The following is a 21357-nucleotide window of genomic DNA, read 5'->3' as shown; positions in this document are numbered from 1 at the left end:
ATTCAAATAATAGTTTTTCTTCAATAAATAATTATTGCTTATAATTTTTTTTATATCTCCCACTAATATGAACTTTTACCTCAAGCTCAGCAGCCTGGTCACATGGTGCCATGTTACTTTTCGATTAAGATGGTGAGTAGACATTTTTTCAACAAGTCACATGACCCGAGTTATTTGCAGGGGACCCCTTTTCAATATTCTCAAGAATTAGGATTTTCACTCACTCTCCCTCATCTCCAATCTCTGTATTCTCCTGGATACATCAGCAATTTAATAATAATAGTTAAAAAAGAAAATAAAGGAAGCATTTTACATGATAAATATGTATTATTTTGTATTAGCAGTTGAACATTCTTGTGACTTTTATTCATTAGAGGAAGACAGTTTATTGTTGCATATTTAATCAATAATATGGTCTTAATATTTATATATTTTTAGCCTATTTTAAAGACAATATAGACAATGAGAACATATTATTTTTTATATTTTCTAAAGAGGCAGAGTATTTTTTGAAATGTAAAATTTGGCCAAGATGAATATTGAATAAAAGTTATTTTTGCTTTTTTATGTGTCTAGATATTTAATTAGAGTATAACTGTAAAATATTATTTGATATTTTGTGTACTTAGTGTCTACAATAAAATTACAAACACTTTGGTTCCACCTATAGGCAGACAGGAAGAATTGCAGTCTGTCACAGCTCAGAGATATACCAGTACAGAAAAAAAGATTTACACTTATACATTAGTCAATTTAGATCTGTATCAACATCTTTAAATCTATTTTAATGGCATTTCTACTTCTGCTTGCTGTGGCTCCACTTGAGGGCCGGTGAGCAGCCTAAAGCTTCTCTAATGGAAAAATAAAAGCCTTTCTCATTAATTTATGAATTCAGAGTTGCCAATAAGGCACAGTGAGATTGCAGCACACAACATTTTGTCACCGAAATTGAACAAACTACCCCCTCCCCAGTCAACTCTCCTCACGCACATGGTCATACATGCCTCCCAGGCAAACGTGCTCTGATTTTAGTCGTGCCGGAGCAGTTCACAAGCTGAGCTCCAGCATAAACAGAAGGTCACCTGCTGCTCATACAAATAGGACACAGTGTGCATGACAAGCTGTTTTAACATTAATGATTTAAAACTGTCTATTGTTATGTTACTAGTACAATTTTTTTTAAACTATTAAGTTACTCTTTTTCAATTTATTAGTAGGCTACTAGTAGATATTCGTCACAATCAGTCACTATTTCTATAGTGAAAAGTAACTGTTTATTGGAGATCTGCTGTTCAAATATTAACATTCACTTCAGACTTTGTATGTATTCCAGTGCACTGACAAATATGTCTTAGAAACCATTTTCATTCAGAAATTGCTAGAAAATTTCGCAAATGATTACAAAGAATGTTGAAAAAAGTTGAAACACTGAAATAGTATTTTGTTGTTAAACATAATCCATCTACTTTTCTATTTAGACTGTAAGCCATATAAATATTGTAAACTAATTGGGACACATTTCTCAGTCATCTCAATGATAAAAAGTGTCCCAATCAACCTGAATTCACCCCAGTATCCAATTCAAGTGTGAACATCTCCATGTGGATCATACCTGGCTGTTGTAAGACTCCTTGTGCATACAAAAATCTCGCTGGATTATTAAAATTAATGGCAAAAGGAATGTTTGGAAATGTATTTCCTGACACACTATGGCTTAAAACCATTTTTTTTGTCTAAAATATTGTGCCTACGACTTTTGCACAGTAATACAACCTTTTTTCTTAGATGCAATTAAACGATTTGACAGCACTACTAGTAAATTAAAGTTGTTTAAATAGTTGTTGAATATAACTATGTTTAAACATGTTTTGAAGGTCAAAGAATGCATTGCACAGTGATATAGCTCTAGCAACACAACAATTAATACTAGATTGTTTTAAGGACTATATATGTTAAAACGGCTTGCCATACACAGTGTAGTCCACCCCGAGAACGTGTTGCGTTTTTGTTCTCGTAGAAACACATTTCAGATTGAGCTCTGTATTGTGAATGAAAGACCCTCCCTTGTTGCTGCGCCTCCTGTTTCTTCCAACGCCGTCATCTCAAGCGATCTGCCTCAATGAGAGCACCATCGATTCTGCATATCTTCTGGAAAGCCACTAGAATTGCTGGAGGTGAGATCTGATGCTGGTGGTTTGTCTGTTTGTTCTGAAAGAAAACGGACGCGGGGAAGCTTTGACACAATAGGAACACTGGAGTTATGAAGGCTCGACGGATGAGTGGCGCTGTCCGTTCAGCACCAGCTCGCGCTCAATGACACCATTAAAAAAACCTGTCTAACACCCTCAAACCCGAGCCGGGGGTCAGGATATTGGGTTATTTGAAGGAAAACGCGTTCGCATCTGTCCTTAGAAATCATTCAAGTGCACGAAGGGGGTTTGGATTCCCATTGTTGATCTGACGGTGGCATGGACACTTTGACGCGCACCTGGCACGATCGTAAACATATTTGAATTTTCCGAACATGGGTCCCAGCGGTATGATGACGATCCGTGGGCTGGAGATATGACTAGAGAGGGACGCGATGGCCCAAGGGGACGACAAGGATCGCATCGTGATCAACGTCGGAGGAATCAAGCACCAGACGTACCGCAGCACCCTGCGCACCTTGCCCGGCACTCGGCTTTCCTGGCTGGCGGACCCCGACGCGCCTAACAACTTCGATTATGATGCGAACATCGGAGAGTTTTTCTTTGACCGTCACCCGGGCGTTTTCGCACACATCCTTAACTATTACCGCACTGGCAAGCTGCATTGCCCGGCGGACGTGTGCGGACCCCTGTATGAGGAGGAGCTGGCGTTTTGGGGGATCGACGAGACGGATGTGGAACCGTGTTGTTGGATGACCTACCGGCAGCATCGAGAGGCGGAGGAGGCTTTGGACAGCTTCGCCGGGGGTGCTCTCGACCTCGGCCATGAAGACCCGGAGCCTGAGGGGCTCGTTGAGGCAGCCGAGGGGGATGAGGGTGTTGAGATGACCCGGAGACTGGCGCAAGGCGACTCGCCCGATAACAGGTCCGGGCGCTGGAGCAGGTGGCAGAAGAAGGCGTGGGCGCTCTTCGAAGACCCGTATTCCTCAAAATACGCACGGGTGAGTTCATTGAGAAGTGCTATTATATGCTTTCTGAAAAATATAAGCTGAAAACCAGCTGGTCCCCCTTTAAAATCAGCCTACAGACCAGCAAACCAGCTTAAGCACATTTTGCAGACCATTGAGGGTCAAATGATCCTAATGAGCCCATCAGTGAGTCTTGAGTTTGATTGATCGTTTGTGAAATCAGTGATAGATACATGCCATGTAAACTGGGTCGTTCCACAAAACGGGTCTTTGCCATTTAAAAAGGAGATTTTTGTTAAATAAATAAATGAGTAAACTAGTGTATGCAAAGTCAATTTCTGTAAGATTTTAAACAAATGTCTCTAGGTGTTAAAAATTGTGTTGTCCCATCTCAAGCTAAATGCAATCATTTTTTAATAATTGTAAATGAAATAAAATTAATTTTCCCTATATATATATATATATATATATATATATATATATATATATATATATATATATATATATATATATATATTGGGATTTGGCCAAAACACATCCTCACAGAGAAGGGAAGAGGAAAATAAATTCATTAATTCATTAATTACATAAATGAAAATAAATGTAATGTACTGTATTATTATTATTATTATTATTATTGTAGTTGTGCAAAATCCATAGCAAAAGATGGTGTCAGTTTTTACAAGTCATTGTTTACTCGTCTCATATTGATCTTGAGATTCTCTTTTTGTGGAATGGCCCAATTCCCGAATTGTGGTGTGATACTGAGACTCTAGGTGATCACATCCCTGAGCACATCCCGCATCTCTGGGTGACCTTGAAATAATACCCACCTTCTCTTTTGTGAGATAAAACCAGCCGTGAGATGGGACCATAAATGATAGTTTCTGGTATTCAATAACTCCGTCTGCTTGTGATTCTTTACCACAGTGCAGCTTAGTTTGGTTCCTCAGCCTGATGAAAGTTATCAAGCGTCTGTGATCTGCTGACTGACTTTGGGGTTGGAAATAAAGACTGCTCACATCCTTGCTTGTCTATACAGATCATGTTTTGTCACTAACGGCAGCCCGACTGTTTTGATGCGTGACAAGCAGCCACCTCACCCCTAGAGACAAATGTAAGCACAGACACACATACACACAACCCCAAGGCACGCAAACACCAAAGATGCATGCACATAAAGTATTTAAGGGCACTTGTGCTGTAAAAGACACACTCCCCTTGAGATTTTATGGCCATTTCATTAGCTCATTTCAAAAGTCAGCTCTTTGCCCTCACCACTGTCCCTTCACCGCTCTCAGCAGGAACCCTATAAGCTCTTAATCGGAGATGAGCGCCATCCCAGCATTTCCTCGAGTTTTGGCAGCCAGGTTAATATGGGTCAGCTCTACTGACTATACTGACGGAGCAGGGCATGGACGTCCTCCAAGATCTAAGTGGGCAGACTGTGGAATGAAGTTAGACATAGAATAGTTTCGGCTATTTTGAATGCAGACAATGCTTTTTAAACAAGTAAAAGTGTAGGTCAGACTGGTTTTTAGAAGGAAATGTATTATTCATTTGGCTCTGGGCCGCTCTGCCAGGAGCCAGGCTGTCCGACCCTGTCTGCCGAAGCGGAGAGCTGCTGGAGTTGAGGAAAAGTGCCCCGGCTCCTGGCAGCACCACTGAGAAACATGAACCATGCTGGCTCATAGCAAATCAAGCAGTAATGGGATGATGAATCTGCTTATGGAGATAGTCTGCTGCCAGGATCTATGATTTACACAACTGATCAAAACTTTGAAATAATTAATGCTTTTGAAATCAGCCTCTTCTCCAAAGCTTTCAGGATCATTACTCCAGTCTTCAGTGTCACATGATCCTTAAGAAAATGATATGCTGATTTGGTGCTTAATTGATCAATTATTTTTAGTGCTCAATTATTAATAATGGTTCTTCAGTGTTGAAAACACTGCTTATTTTTTTTCAGAATTCTTTGACGAATGTAAAGTTCAAAAGAACAGCATTTATTCGAAACATAAACCTTTTGTAACATTATAAATGCACTTTTAATTTTATGCGTCCTTTCTGAATAAAATTATTTTTTAAATTGAATCACCCCAGCCCAAACTTTTGAATGGTATCACAGTTTCCACAAAAAACAACAACTTTGATTTAAGGAGTGTTTCTTGAGCAGCAAATGAGCATATGATGAAGGGTCATGTGACACTGAAGACTGGAGTAATGATGCTGAAAATTCAGGAATAAATTAAATTTTAAAGCATATTCAAATCGAAAACAGTTCTTTTAAATTGTAATAATATTTCACATACTGTATTATTGATCAAATAAATGCAGCCTTGCATAAGAGACTTCTTTCAAAACCATAAAAAATTACAAGCCTTTGCACAGTGTAGATAATCTGCAAGAGTTACTGATGCATGATGGGAAAGTTGGGTTTCTGCATCAAATATGCATTTCTGTCAACGGTGCTGGAGTATTTTTACCACGTTTTCTAAATGCAGCGCCTCTCTGCGTCTCAAGTGGAGGCGGCTGGAGAGCACAAGCGCGTTTCAGATGAATGAATTGGGATGTTGGAGTCATGGCTAGACTGTGTGTGCAGAGGTGGTGCGGTCAACCATGTGAACTGCAGTGCATGTGGCGTTTCCTCACTAGATTCTCTGGGGCAAGTCAAGTCAATTGTATTGAGTTATTTTTAGGTCGTCTCCGTCAGGAAGAATATCTTAATTACATTAGAACTTGACAACTCAGTTACTTGCTGTGATCACAGCTGACATCCTTCTTTATCTTTGTCTAAACTAAAAGCTCAGAAGCCTGGGAAAGATGAAGCATGTTGTACATAAGAAAATGTTTAGGCGTCTTAGAGTTAGAAATGGACAATCAAGGGCAAGATTGCTTGAGGTTTTGTTCATTTTATTATTTTTTTTTAGATAAATGCATCAAATATGCATTTATTTTATAAAAAAAAAAAAACAATACCTCAAGCATTCTTGTCTTTGATTGTAGAAACGTGGTTATGATGTGGTTAGCAGGCACCATTGCATTGTTTTATGAACTCTGTTTGCAGATATTGAGTAAGTTCATTTTGTTTGTTTGTACTAAAACAGATAGATGAAATGCTATTTGAGAAAACTGTTGCAAACCTGGTGTTGGACCTCTCTTAAAATGATGATGCTACAGAAAGGTAGATTCTGTCTTAGTTGCATGTTTTTTGAAATATAATTTTGTTTTCAGATGTTTGTTAATTTGTACTTTGCCTTACAAACAACAGATGCCACTATGCGGTTGATAATGTGTAGTGTCATTCTTTAACAGTAACGCCTGAGAGGGAGTGAATATATATATATATATATATACAGACGAGGCTTATTTGGTTCAGACTCTGTCCGTAATGTAGACTTATCCAGACTCATCGTCACAGTAATGATCAAGCCGCGAGTCACTCATTAGTCTGCATGGTTGGGGTGTGTGTGAGTGTGTTTAATAAGAACTTCTCATATCTCAGCTGTATTAGCATCACAGCAACACATCGGTTCATACACACATGCACTCACAGAGTGAATCAGCGCCGGGCCGCCCACCGACTAATTCAGTTACCAGCACTTTAAGTGAGTTTCAACATTCCCAGTTCTGCAGCTCGCACGTTTTTCATTGGCTGAAAAATGAAAATGGGCTGTTAAGCCCATACTAAAGGACTGCAAATGACGACGCTTTGGAGCGACCATCAATATGTCTTCAGTCAACATCCCTGTGGATGTGTTAAAGATTCACTGAATGATAGAGTGCGGAAAGTTGATTAAGACTCTGAAGCTCTATTAAAGGGATAGTTCACCCAAAAATTTAAATTCTGTCATCATTTACTCACCCTCATGTTGTTCCAAAACCCGTAAGACTTTTGTTCATCTTTGGAGCTCAAATTTAGATATTTTTAATAAAGTAAAAGCAGTATATAACTTGCGCATATTTAATCATATTATAGCTGATGTTTTACCAGTGTTTGTTCATTTTTGTGGAGGGAAGAAACATAAAATGGACTGTTACTTCAAGTCATCAATGTGTGATGAGAGGGCAGAGGGGGAGAAGCGGATCATATTGTGTCCCCCGAGATCAAGAGGATCAAGCTGTTCTTGTGCTTATCTTGATCAATGGGAGAGTGAGGATAAAACGCTCTCATGGATCAGACCTTTGCCCTCTGGGATTTGCAAGGTCGTGCGAATGAGCTTTCGCCCTCAGTTTGAGGAGAGCAAAAGTGATTCAGCAATTAAATAAGAGTTTTTTTTATACAAATATTTGTGGTTATATATGACGCATTTGTTTATTTTATAAAAATAAGTAATCCATGTCTTACCTTGCTGAATTATTAAACGGGTGGTTCATTATGATTTCAATTTTCTAACTTTAGTTAGTGTGTAATGTTGCTGTTTGAGCATAAAAAAACATCTGCAAAGTTACGATGCTCAAAGTTCAAAGCAAAGGGAGATATTTTATTTTAAGGAAACTGCTTTTTAAGGACTACAACAAACGGCTGGTAGGGACTACACAACATTCCTCCTGGGTTAGTGACATCACTAACCCTAAAATTTACATAAACCCCGCGATTTATAGATTATCAAGACAGAATATGCTAATCAATGACTAGAAGATAACTACACATAAGCTACATAAATTCATCAACTAACCATTCAGAAACGTCCTGTTGCTTCTATATGTTGTCACTTCTTCTTGAGTCTCTCCATCTTTGTCTACCACCGGTTTGAACATAAAAGGCTAAAAGTTTTTTAAATTTTCAGTGCGTATCTGTGTGAGGTAAAAGGACACAAGCTCTTGAGGCTCCGCCCCCTGTGCCGGGAGCAGCAGCTCATTTGGATTTAAAGGGACACACACAAAACGAGGCGTTTTTGCTCACCCTCAAAAAGTGACAATTTTAACATTCTGTATAAAAATATCTGTGGGGTATTTTGAGCTAAAACTTCACATACACACTCTGGGGACATCAGAGACTTATTTTACATCTTGTGAAAAGGGCATTATACCTCCCCTTTAACTGATTTTTACCGCCCCAGTCCGTTCACTGACCGTATCATACATATTGCATACAAAACTGGAAAGCACTTGTGAAAATCCCAAGTTCCAGGTGATCGTCTGGGACTCAATCTATAAGATGATAACTGTTCACTTTTGAGCAAATAAAATGCATTGTATGCACAGATAGGTGTGTAAAATTGGACGTGCATCGACGGAGAAATATGCTTTTTGCTCCATTTCCTCCATTTCTATAACTCAAAAGACTTTTCTACAGGTCAAATTGATCTGATCTGACTGGCGAAAAGCCCTTATGTATATGCGTTTTTGTGTTTATGTGCTCGTAGCCTTCCTCAGACAAAACGTTTCTCCTCCCCACAAACACAGGAAATGAAGCACATCTAGGGAATAGTGTCTGTTAGACTAAGCACTGGCTGACCCAGTTATAGACTGCCTGTGGAAGAAGAATTTGTGTGATAGAATGAGCCAAAGAACTGAAAGGTGTTGCCAGCCGCCAAAACCAGAGGCAGATCAGGGCAGAGAAGGTGTATTAATGCTTTGAAACTTCATGAAAACATGGTAGATGAGCAATTGTTATTTGATACTAGCTTGCATAGTGTAAACGCATATACTTGTAGCATAAATTAAAAATAATTTGTAATTAATTTCTTTTACTAAATGATGCAATGAAATTTGGTCATGAGTTAGCGCATGAGTCAATTGTTTGTAATCATACTGAGTGAATAATTTACAAAAATGCTACTTTAACCCCAGAATCTGGAATGGTAGATTCTAATAATTGAAAATAGGACAAGAATGGTATCGTTTTGGTGTTTACTAAGGCATTGTTCATATTTGGGGTTAGTGATTTGAACAAGCTCTTAACTGTAAGCATTAAACTTTGGCTTGTGACTTGTACTGTTTGTGCAAATGGCATGAATAATTCCTAAAATCATGCAGATTATTAAGGTGAAGAATGCTATTACTCCTCTAAGTGATCTGATTCACGATTCTATCCTGGTAGAAGATAAAATGGGTGAGAAAATCCCATTCATTAAAGGTGCATTAAGCGATTTCTGAGAATCATTGTTGAACACTGTTGATATTTGAAATCAACTCACAACAAACACACCCCTCCCTTCATTGCTCCGCCCCCAAAATGCACGAACACGCAATGCAAGAGTGAATGGATAGCTTTTCTACTATTAATGCAGGTCCTAAAGCTCTTGCCTGATCACAATTCTGATTCTTTTCCATTGATATTCCTCTGACCTTTTCTCTTTTGTAATGTCACTCAGCCATCTCTCTTTCAGTAATCTTTCTTCAAATCTCCCTCTTGCTCATTCTCTCTCCTCCCCCATCATGAGTGGACACGCCTCCTACTGCTGATTGGCTAGTTTGTTGTGATGCTCGGTCCAATCCACTTTCAACAGCGTTTCTCAGAAATCACTTACTGCACCTTTAAAGGGGGGGAGGGGGGAGGGGGGAGGGGGGAGGGGTGGGCAACAGAAACTTGGTAAGCAACCAATCAGAATACCCTAGCATTGTGTTAGTGACTTTTGCACTGGCAAGTACCAATCATCCAACATTTTTTTTTTTTTTTTTAGAAAATGATGAATTATTAAATTCCAAGAATGCACTGAATTCTTATTTGTTGAATGAATGCATTATTCCACCCCTATTATATGCTGATGGATGATTTGTCATTGAGATTCATAGTCTTAACTATTTTATTTCAGCAAAGTAATCAATATACATAATGGATGGTGCCTTTCACAGTTGCCAGAAGATCCCACGCTAGGGAAAACATGGCCAACTAGCACTTATGTAATTCCACCATTCCGCCAGTATTCCGTCATCCTGTGGTGGGGCTCCCCTAGTGAAATCCAGTTCCATCTGTCCATGCTTGTTGTTCTCTCTTACAGTAAGCTGCAGTGTAAATGGTGAAGCTTCCCCCATCCTCTTTCAAAACACTCGAGGGACCATCTCACCAAATCTGTGTGGTAACCTTGCCAGAGGCTGACCAGAAATCCCTGGTGAGGGGATCTATGGCTAAATTTATCCCAGAGTGATGGAGGGCAGCTATGTCGGTGCCTTTCTGTCTTTCTATGCTGTCCTTGAGGGCGCACAATGACCTTGAGTTTCAGCACTGTACTTCTATTAAGCCTGAGTTGACGTGGCACTTCTCAGTAGCACATTGAGAAACTCAAGATGTGACATTATCCAAGTGCACTTCCTCTAAATTCTGCTGAAATGGGCGTTTATGAGCAATTAGTGTTTTCATGGTGTTGTAATTGGATTTATTTTGGGGAAGTTGGGAAAACCTATTTATAGCGGACGTGTGTTACAGCTGTTTTTTTGAGGAATTCACTGAACAAGCATTTAAGGAATTCTGTCACTTACTCACCCTAGCATTGGTCCTGCAAAACCTTTTTCTTTGGTGGAACACAAAAGGAGGATTTTGAAGTATTGTATTGATCGCTCTTTGCTCCATGCAGTTACAATGAATAGGGAATGAGGTTTAAAGCACCATACAAATATCAAAGTATCAAGTATTATATCAAAGCTATCAGAATAGACATTAGACAACAGACCAGTTCATTCCTCCAAAATTTCCCCTGTTGTGATCCACGGATGAAAGAGTCATACAGGTTTGGAACGACATTAGGATGCTTAAATATTGAAAGAATTGTCATTTTTGGATAAACTATTTCTGGTCTTACATAATCTCTCTCTCTCTTTTTCTCTCACAGTGGGTAGCATTTGCATCTTTGTTCTTCATTTTGGTATCCATTACCACATTCTGTTTGGAGACTCATGAGGCCTTCAACCCCATCGTCAACCAGACATATATCTTTACGGACGGCAATGAAACTCGGGAGCATGTCATCACTGAGACGAAGACCATGGTGCAGTTAACCTACGTTGAGGGTGTGTGCGTTGTGTGGTTCACTTTTGAGTTTCTGATCCGAGTGACTACCTGTCCTGACAAATTAAAGTTTGTCAGAAACACCCTCAACATCATTGACTTTGTGGCCATCCTCCCCTTCTACCTGGAGGTGGGGCTGAGCGGACTCCCCTCCAAAGCAGCGAAAGACGTGTTGGGTTTCCTCCGTGTGGTGCGATTCGTTCGAATTCTCCGTATCTTCAAGTTGACACGACACTTTGTGGGTTTGCGAGTACTAGGGCACACACTCCGTGCCAGTACCAATGAATTTATCCTCCTCATCATTTTCCTGGCACTCGGAGTCTTGATCTTTGCTACTATGATCTACTATGCTGAACGTATCGGAAGAAACCCCAATGATCCCAACGCTAGTAACGACACACACTTCAAGAACATCCCCATTGGCTTCTGGTGGGCTGTGGTAACAATGACAACCCTCGGCTATGGCGACATGTACCCTCAGACGACGTCTGGTATGCTGGTGGGCGCACTGTGCGCCCTTTCAGGTGTGCTGACGATTGCCATGCCTGTCCCTGTAATTGTCAACAACTTCGGCATGTACTACTCCCTAGCCATGGCGAAACAAAAACTACCAAAGAAAAAAAATAAGCATATCCCACGGGCACCTCAACTGGGGTCTCCTAACTACTGCAAGTCAGCCATTAACTCCCCACGACCCAGCACGCACAGCGAAGCATGCCCCCTGGCACAGGAAGAGGTTTCCGAGATCAGATACCAAGGTAGGAACTAATATTTTAGAATCTGTTTGTTAACCTTAAAGGAGTCATATCATAAATTTGTTTTCCCAGAGTGTCACTGATTTGGTTTTACCATAATATAACCTATTTCTGGCCCTTATCCTGCTACTGTACCTTTAAAGGCCGGGACACACCACGCCGATGGTCGGATGTCGGGCCTCTGTAGTGTCGGTCGGCTTCGTTTTTCCGGTGTGTTGGCTCTAGTCGGACGATGTCTGGGTTTTTTTGGGCCGATTCAGTATGTTGAATCGGCGTCGGGGTGTTGGTGAGAGAGATAACTCTGATTGGCTGTTCAGCTTCAGTGCATGAGAATAAAAGCAAAAGTGATGAAAGAAAGCTAAGAAGTCTAGACGGTACAGACTGTTATAATTTTACGTCATCTTAACTGAGCATTCGAATGCACTAATATTGTCATAATAACATGAGATGATTGGATTGAAGGAAGTGATCAGCGTGATTGATATTCAAAATGGTAAGCAAGCGCTGCTTTGTTTTCGCTTTGTATTCGGTTTCCCTTTTTTGAATGATGAAAATAGACTATTGATCTGCTGAAATAGATAGATATTTAGTTACACACAGGCGCAGAATGCACATGCTAGCTGACAGTCGCCTTTAGTCTAATTGGTGTGTTCAAGCGCAGCTTTTTGGTCAAGACGCAGCCAGCAATAGACGACAACATAGTTGGCTTTTGTCGCCGCTAGTTCTTTGAGTTCGGCTTGGTGTGTCCTGGTCTTAAGACTTACAAACAATCCCTTTAGCACTTCCTTGTTCCTTAGCCACAAGTTAACGAGTCAGTTTGCTGAACTCGGATGAGTTAATGTAGGTGGTCATGTTTTTGCAAGGCGTTTTTGCAGCTTAATTTCAATAGATGGACTTTTTAGACAAGGAGACAAAGTGTTTTAGTTCAGTTCTATGTTTACATAGAGCAACGCTTTTACTTAAAAAGATAATGATTTTGATATCCTGAGCCCTGGATGTTTAGCTAGACTGAATTGCAATTGAGTTGGATGCATCTGAATAATGCTTCTACTGTTAGGTTTGATTTTAAACAAGATTTATTCTTGTTTGTGTACATTGACATGAAAGGGCATGGTATCTATTAAGGATGTAGAGGGGAAAGGGTTTGTGAATGACGCTAAATTGTTTGAAAAATGACTTTTGCTGCAATGCACTTTGATGAAGACATCCGTTGACTAAAGAGAATTTCAGAGAGACAAGTCCAGGTCTACTTTCGGGCATCCAGATTGATGTATTCCTAATTGGGAAACCGTCTAATGCAGAAATACAATAGAAGTCAAATTTCTTACATCTACGCCAGGGGTATTTATTTCTGCTCCTAGTTTAGGTTCAACCCTGCTCCAACAATGTTCAAATAATACTGAAAATTATTAGCTGGTTCAAGTGTGTTTGATTAAGGTTGGAGCTAAACTCGAAAGGGCAATGGGTCTCCAGGAGCAGGGTTGATTACCTCTGATCTAGGTCATGATATTGGAGAAAAATATGGTTTCCTAGTGTTTGTAAATGAAAGATCAAATCCATTTGACTACGTATAAAATCATGCATGGTTGAAAAAGCATCAGTCTTTCTTGCAGAAACGTCATTTATATATCATCAGGTCTGAACTTTGTGAGTGGTTTGGCTTTCAGGATGTATCGGCGTGTTGATAGCGTGAAATAAATCCTGCATGTCACCTTGCATCAATCTGTAATGAGTCATCTCTCTTTGCCTGTGACTGGAGATTTTAAAGTGAACGGGGAGCCATCTAAAGCTGCCCTGGCCAATGAGGATTGTCCTCACATCGACCAGGCGGTGTCGCCAGAGGAAGTCTTCAGCCCCGTGGACCGTGAGAGACCCTGCTTCCTGCTCACTTCCGGAGGAGAACGAGCCAATCACACGGGGGGGAGAGTCAGGAAGGGTACGTAACCAGCCAATCACTGCTACCAGTCAGAGCACTGCCAGTGCTGTGTCTTAAAGTGGAGCAGCTGTCAATCAAAGATGCTCTTTCGGTGCAAATCGACCGACTGTCACTCAGCCTTCTTTCTCGCAGTCTGATAGCTCCTCAGGTCTGCCGTTACCCCAAGGTTGACAGGAAAAGCTGCGATAGAAATAACATATCCAAGTGAGCCGTCAACGGGCCTCTTTATTTTTAGCACAGTCAGAACAAGATCTTTGAGAAGAACATGCAGTGCCAGTTTTTCTTAATGTGTTCATGCGAATGCAGTATGCTTCATTTATTTATTTCAGGCAGATTCAGTTGACTGTTATGTAAGGGTCCAATTTTAAATAAAAAAGTGAATGATGGGGAAAAAAAGATGGTTTTACACTGTAAATGAAATAAGCTTCAGTATATTGCCTAGCGGTGTGCTTGTTTGCATGCAGATTCACAATGGCGGGTGGTCCTGGTGATGGTGAATCTCACAAGAGATGAAGCATGGGATATGGGGCATGTGGTCACATGACAAGAACTCAGCCAGTCAGAAGCTCTCGATCGTAATTTAGAACAATGACAGCAAACGGGTGCCAGTAGCAAGTCCATGCTACCCTACTGAAAAGACCAGCTTTGATTGAGGATGATTGAGGAAGACTTGCTGGGTAGGCTAGTTAAAAAGTTTTGTTGGGACTAGTATGCGTAATACAAACAACAATGCTGGTCTTTTCAACAGGGTAGTCAAGATAAGACTTGGCCAGGGCTATTAAGAATCAAACTCTTTCCTTAACTCTTATAATGAAGGTAAGACCTTGAGCAATACTTTAGGATAAGAAAGAATTAAGATACTGTTAGCCCTGTAGTTTGCCCCATATTTAACAGAACTAGCATTATGTTGTAACAGTTACCAAGTATACACGTATGGTTGTCGCTTGTCGGGCTGACGAGTCTGGCTGAGTTCTTTGATGTCTCTCTGAACCTGTGTTGTGCTGTAAAGCACTGTGAAACCACTCCATGCATGCAGTAGACAGTTTGAAGCATAGAACGCATGGAGGATGATGCAGTTGACTTGGCAACGAGTCAACGTCAACTGGCTAATCATGAACATGAGTACATGATAGGGCAACACTAACCAAATCTAATCTGTGCAAACACCACACACTCAGCTTATCTGTCCAATAACCATATTAATTCACAAGCAAGCCTTGGAGGAGAGTCTTTGTCTGAAGTTGAAGGCTGCTCTGAGGTTTTACTGAAAGCCCTTTTTCTCTTCAAATGAAGGTTATGAAAAGCCATGGAGCCACAGCAGCATGTCTGGAGGCGTGGCCTCAGTGTCGGCCCTGCCCTGCAGCCCGTCCTGTCTCATGCAGCAGGTCCACTCTCCCATCCCATCCATCCTGTAGCATGGACAACAAAACTAACCAATCAGAGGCCCTCGCTCCGCAGTGCTGCGCTGGGACGCCTGCTCACACTGTGTACCATCCATCCGTCTCTCATTAAACTCTCCTTCATTTCAAACTTCTTCTCTTCTCTTCTCTTCTCTTCTCTTCTCTTCTCTTCTCTTCTCTTCTCTTCTCTTCTCTTCTCTTCTCTTCTCTTCTCTTCTCTTCTCTTCCTAATTCTCAACCCTTCTCTTTTCTCTTACCTCTCTGCTCTTATCCCTAATCTTCACCAACTTCTTTGCTTCTGTTTCTGCTTCTCCTCCCTTCTTTTGTTTTCTTATTCTCCTCCCCATTTTACTTAATTTGAAACTTCTCTTCTCTTTCCTTTTGCTTCCTTCCCCACTTCCTCTTCCACTCCTTATTCTCTTTTCCTTCCTCATCCTCTGCCCTTCTCCTCCTTCTTTTTATCTTCTTCTTAATTACCTCCTTCCTCCACCTCTATATTCTCCTTTCTCCTATCTAATCTTTTTTTGTTTTCCTTCTTTCACAATTTTCCTTCCTCTTCCTCCCCCTTTTCCTCTTTCTCTGCCCTTCTCTTCTCCTGTCTCCTTAGTTACCTCTCCTTCCTCCTCCTTCTTCTCCATTCTCGTTTTCTTCCTTCTTCCACTATTCTCCTTCCTCTTCCTCCCCCTTTTCCTCATCCCCTTTCTTGTCTGTTCTTTCCTCTTTTCTCAATTTTTAACTTTTCCTCTGTCCTTCTCCTTCCTTTTTTCTTCCCTTCCTCCTTTCTTCTGTTCCTTCCCTTTCCTCCTCCCTTCACCTGTCTATCCTTGTTTCTTCCTCTTCTTTACCCTCTTCTCTTCTCTTCTCCTCTTCTCTTCTCTTCTCTTCTCTTCTCTTCTCTTCTCTTCTCTTCTCTTCTCTTCTCTTCTCTTCTCTTCTCTTCTCTTCTCTTCTCTATGCAGTGGTGCCATCTACATTCCCTTCTCTTTGCAGTCTCATTTCTTTCCTCACTTTCAAATTTCTACACTTTCATTCTTCCTTATCTCTCCTTCATTGCTCCTTTTTCCTAAACCCTGAGTGTTTTAAGCTGTGGTTTTCATTAGGTGCTTATGGACACCATTTAAAAGGAAAACAAATGAGACAATGGCTATTTCATATATAAGATAAACTTAGTTTGAAGAAACACCAAACAATCATGATTCTGCACACATCACCAAACATAGAAATTTGACTGGAAAAACCTCATTTGCATTTGCATGCCTTGCATGGGAAACTATCTGAGAAAACAATGTAAGCTTTTTGAAAATATGTAAGAAAAAAAAGTTTTTTCACCCAAAGCTTCTTTAAACATATCTGATGCAGAGTATGATATCATTTATGATGACATACAATATATGTAGCAATTGTTATTTTTTTTCTGACATTTTTTTTTTTTGCCTTTCCCCAAACTATGATCGCTTGTGGTGTTTTTAAACACCCTGTATCTGTTAGTAGCAGAAATCGAGTTGACCATCTGACTTTTTGACAAATGTATTAAGATGCAAATAGTGAAAAAAATGCACTTTAACTATTTTTTTTTCTCAACCAGAGCAGGCAAATTTAAATAGCAGTATTTCAATTACAATACCAGCTATTATATAAAGAAGCTTTATTTTCACAAAACCCATATTTTTCATAAATTCAGCTTCAAATGTGATTAATCTGGAGTAAATACATGTGTATATCACATTTGTAAACATTTAACACTGTAGCAAATCACACGCAATCACAGAAAATATACAATATAGATGTATCGTGCAGTCAACAGAAAAAAAGCGTCTTTTAAAAAGAAAATAATCAATGTACTTTTGGGATTACTTGGGGAGAGGTAAATGCATGGACTTTTATGCAAAAATACATATGCGAATGACAAAACTGTAAATATGAACCTTGCATGAAATAAATTTTGTATCCAATCTGTATATAGACTCTGGTTTTCTTTGACAGAACATGCATACATAACTCCCCGGTTGCTTGGCAATAAGCTGTGCCTGTATTGTAATGTCTCTTTGATCTTTCACCCCGTCTTTATCACCAAGCTATTTTTCCGTCAGCTATTTTTGGACTTTACAGTCCATATTTAAAAAAAAGAAAATGCTGCAATTATGCACCAGTGTTACTAGCTCATGATTCAGTCCTGTTAAAAGGACGCACAAGCACACTTGGATCGTGAAAGGTGGGAAAGGTCAAAGAGAAAGTGTGACCTCCCGGCAAAGCAGGGGATTGAAACAGGAGAGCTGAGGAAGGACTAGCGGTGACCGTGCCCTGTTTCGCACACCGGTAGCATGCCACAAGTCATTAACCAAGCATGTCACACCATCCCACTGCGTACAAACCCAAACACAGCATGACCTGAGTTATTCATATTAAAGGAATAGTTCACCTAAAATGATTTTTTTGGGATTATTTACTCATCCCAAGTCCATATATATATATGACTTTCTTTCCTCAGCCGAAGAGAAATTAAGGTTTTGTAGGAAAACATTCCAGGATTTTTTTTCTAATGGAAGTGAATGGTGCCCAACGTAGACCTTTTTTGACGGTCCAAAAATCCATATTTAGGCAAATTCAAAGGGCTCCAAGGTTCTTCTCTCACAAAATGATCTGTCATTTAAAAAAAAAAAAAAAAAAAAAAATCCTTTTTAACTGCAAACGCTCACCTTGATCCAGCTCATAGACTGTCAAAAAAAGATGGACGACACATCTCCGCTTCCTTCCACTGCAGAAAAATGAAGCCAAAATTTTCCAGAAATTATGTCATTTAGAGCCCAGGTCTGCACAGTAGTGATATTGAGGTGGAACCGCTGTATCAAAAAGTGAAAGTGAAGGCCAAGTATGGTAACCCATACTCAGAATATGTCCTCTGCATTTAACCCATCCAAGTTAGTGCACACATATTAGGAGTGCTGTGGCACCCGGGAAGCAATTGGGGGTTTGGTGCCTTGCTCATTTCCTGCCGGTATTGAGAATCAAACCCACAACCTTCAAGTTACCAGTCTGACTCTAAAACCATTAGGCCACGACTGCCCCTCAAAGTCAAATAAATAACTAAAACCAAACGCACTGGAAAAAACAAACACTTTGGTTTATGAGCTATACTGCAGCCAGCCACCAGGGGGCGATGTTTTGGCTTCACTTTTCAGGTTGTGTGCGACACACTTGATCCAACCAAAGCCCTTTGAAGGTAAGCCTGCAACCTTAGCCAGAAAAAGCATAATGCCTGCTAAGGCTGCGGTATGAAAGGAAGGAGACAAGAGGCGTTTATTTAATGGATGTCAATGGAGGAGAGGCTTCACTATGCCGAATAAACCGCGTTTGTGAGGAAATAGCTTATGATTTGATGAATCGACAGCACATCGGCTAATCTTCAACTGTATCTTCGTTTACGGCATTTCTCATTCATTTCTATGGTATCCACAAACAGTGATTGACTGTCGCACAACTCTGAATGAAATTCAATGACGTCAAGGCTGTAATGTGATTGGTTATCAAGGTTAGCGTTGCGCTTTCTTCAATGGTAGTCACGGACCCTCGTAATTAGACCAATGGTAGTCACGGACCCCAATAATTAGACCATCTCTGATCCAGCTCTGCCAAGCGCATTCATGAGACAGTTCATGATCTCATGCGACGCATGAACGTTGAGTAGGTCATGTGTGACGTAGGCGGTAAGATATTGTTTACACGTGTGGAGAAGTGTGAAGAACAAATGGCCGTTGCCGTATATTAGTATTTGTCTCAGTTTATGTGTGTATCATTGATGTAAACTCTTCTTGTAAACAATGGGGCGGTTCTTGCCGCCTACATCATGCGTAACCTTTCCAACCTGCAAGAGGTCGTGAACTCAACCGTCTCATGAACGTGCTTCGCAGAGCTGGACCAAGGCAAAAAAATTTGTAGATAAAAGTATATAATTTGATTATTTTGTTAGAGAAGACCCTTATTTGTCGGCTGGGGTCATGTGGAGAACTTTTAAGCTGCCAAACCGTCAAATATGGTCTACGCTGGGCACCATTCACCTGCGTTATCAGATGGAGAAAAATCCTGGAATGTTTTCCTCCAAAACCTTCATTTCTCTTCGGCTGCGGAAAGAAAGCCATACACATCTTGTATGATAAAATAATCAGGAAATTTTCATTTTTTGGGTGAACTGTTCCTTTAACAATAAACTGTAGACTTACACTGGATCTGAATGAATGCAGTTTGGAGCATGGGAGAGCACATGGTAAAAGCCCAAGTTTACCATGAGCCTGTAAAGGAGGTCATAGTCACCCGCTTGACGAGTGTCGCTCTGTTTGCTTGCACGGTTCGAGGGACAACAATCCCGCCAGCCTTCTCCATCCGCCCCACCCCCCTCCCCCATGTTTCTGTGCCGTCCGTTTGGTGTATTAATATGATTTTCCTTGTTGTTTGTTGTTGTTGTTTTCTCTTCGTGTTTTTTTAGAGACCCGGCGTGCCAACCGAAGCAGACAACCAACCGAGTCAGTGTGTGTAATGAACCATGGTGTACCAACCACTATGTGTGTCAACCATAAAGCCACATCCCCCACCTGATAGTACAGTATTTTGCGTTTGTGTGTGTGTGTGTGTGTGAGAGAGAGCGTGCTGCGTGTTTGTTGTAGATTAGCACTTTTCTTTGAGTTGTGACTGAGAATAATTCAGCGTAGATGTAGCACAGAAGCTAGTCGCTCAGCCGTATAGCGCTGTTTCGTTTGTGGTTTATCGTGCTGTGCGAAGTGCCTGTTGTTTTTCCGTTCGTGAGTGTCAGTGTTGTACATGGTGCTTGTATGTGCTGGTGTCGAGTAAATCTTTCTTTTATCTCGTTGAAGTGTTTGTTTTTGGTGGTTTAAATGTTGTAAAAATGTTACTCCAGTCGCTAATCATTTCAGTGGGAAAAAGAAAAAAAAACATGTGCTCTGTGATCATGTGTGAGTAGGGAGAAAAAAAAAGCAATAGTTTTCCTGTATTTTGTACTGTAGTTACCATGTAGAAATGCCTTTTGCACTGTTTGCACCGTTCACTTTTACATTCCTTTCTGTAAAACAAACGACAGATTTGATATCTTTTGTAGCTCACATGTTTGGCTGGTAACTTTCGAGATGCACCATGTCCTAATCAGGCGTCATGTGACATGCTGGGAAGCTCCGCCCACAATTGAATCTCATTGGTCCAAAATTTCACTCATATTTGATGTTTAATATACATCGTTAATGGCTGTGATTGGCGTGTTGCATAGCATTTTCACTTAGAGCGTAAAAAAAATTGAGTGTCGCGCCTGGTTAGAATGTGGTGTTGGATTTGAAGGTAAAATACCAAGGCTTGTAAGCGCATCATTGGGACCAAACTCACAATTTTTGAAGGAATGACACCATCATTGAGTTTGATGAGGAATATGTTTAATAAACGCTTAGTTTGCATTTGAAAATTCAATGTGAATATACAAGCTATTTTGGAAGCCACATTATTATAGCGGCTTTCATAAAAACCATCACAAAAGACAATCCTGCACTGTACAACAACACGACTCTTTATAGAGAACAAGAACATACAGGGTTTATGATGGAATATATGAAAGGAACCGATACTGTTAAGTTTGTTTCGACGTTTATTTTTCATTGTTGTGAAAATGTTAAGTAAACCCAATTCTTTGGGACCAAACTAGCGCACTGCCAGTTGCATCACAGGAATGTCAACATTGGGTCGTTTCTTTACAATATGCTTGGACTGTTCAAAGACCCAACCACATCAGAACACAAACATCAATGAGTGATAAATATATATTATACATATAAATAAAACTCAAGAGGTGTACAGTCTTTGGGACTGAATAGTTTTTGCACAACTTCCAGGCAAAATGAGGCATCTCAAACGTTTGTGCCGTTTTGTGAGACGTTCCTTGTGTTTTTCAGCTCACTGCAGTGCATAGTATGGATAGTTATTTAAAACCAGGTGGTGTTTTCATTAATGGTTTGAGTTGACATATTGTTAAGGCAATTTTGTGTCTTTTTCTGAAGAGAGAAAAAAAGCAATGAAAAAAAACCAATGATAATAAAAAGCACTAAAACAGATTTTATGTGTTGTGTGGGTTTTTCAGGCTTTGTTGAGTATCTTTAGTAGATTATCACTCCATCATTGGGTATTCTGTGAGATTGATTGTTTTC

The 21357-nt window shown here is 40.2% G+C and overlaps 2 protein-coding genes across 4 annotated transcripts in view; one reads left to right on the top strand and one right to left on the bottom strand.

Moving 5' to 3' along the window:
* The first annotated feature begins 1966 nt into the window (after nt 1-1966).
* kcnc1b (potassium voltage-gated channel, Shaw-related subfamily, member 1b) lies at nt 1967-21251 on the top strand. Of its 2 annotated transcripts, none has more exons than XM_079859523.1 (4): nt 1967-3151; nt 10894-11827; nt 13584-13760; nt 19641-21251. In XM_079859523.1, exons 1-4 carry the CDS (start codon nt 2585-2587, stop codon nt 19748-19750), a joined length of 1788 nt encoding a protein of 595 aa, XP_079715649.1. In that variant the 5' UTR covers nt 1967-2584; the 3' UTR covers nt 19751-21251. The 2 variants fall into 2 exon arrangements, with proteins under 2 accessions (XP_079715649.1, XP_079715648.1); XM_079859522.1 differs by lacking the exon at nt 19641-21251 and adding an exon at nt 15054-15710.
* sergef (secretion regulating guanine nucleotide exchange factor) overlaps nt 4539-21357 on the bottom strand; it is a 30477-nt gene continuing 13658 nt past the window's right edge. The window contains exon 12 of one of the 2 annotated variants that reach the window (XM_079859525.1): nt 4539-4563. The gene's annotated coding sequence lies outside the window, so the exon portion shown is untranslated. Of the gene's footprint in view, nt 4564-21146; nt 21205-21357 lie in introns of those variants that run through there. The other variant, XM_079859524.1, reaches the window with a different exon arrangement.

Source organism: Squalius cephalus, assembly GCF_949319135.1.
Source record: "Squalius cephalus genome assembly, chromosome: 23".
Taxonomy (NCBI): Eukaryota; Metazoa; Chordata; class Actinopteri; order Cypriniformes; family Leuciscidae; genus Squalius; species Squalius cephalus.
This window is presented reverse-complemented; position numbering and strand designations above follow the sequence as displayed.

What these genes read in the sequence shown, in the direction of transcription:
- kcnc1b (XM_079859522.1), top strand. Translation starts at nt 2,585, where the DNA reads ATGGCCCAAGGGGACGACAAGGATCGCATCGTGATCAACGTCGGAGGA. An exon ending in ATTCCTCAAAATACGCACGG is followed by an intron (nt 3,152 to 10,893) that starts GTGAGTTCATTG and finishes TTTCTCTCACAG; the next exon opens with TGGGTAGCATTTGCATCTTT. An exon ending in TTCCGAGATCAGATACCAAG is followed by an intron (nt 11,828 to 13,583) that starts GTAGGAACTAAT and finishes CTGTGACTGGAG; the next exon opens with ATTTTAAAGTGAACGGGGAG.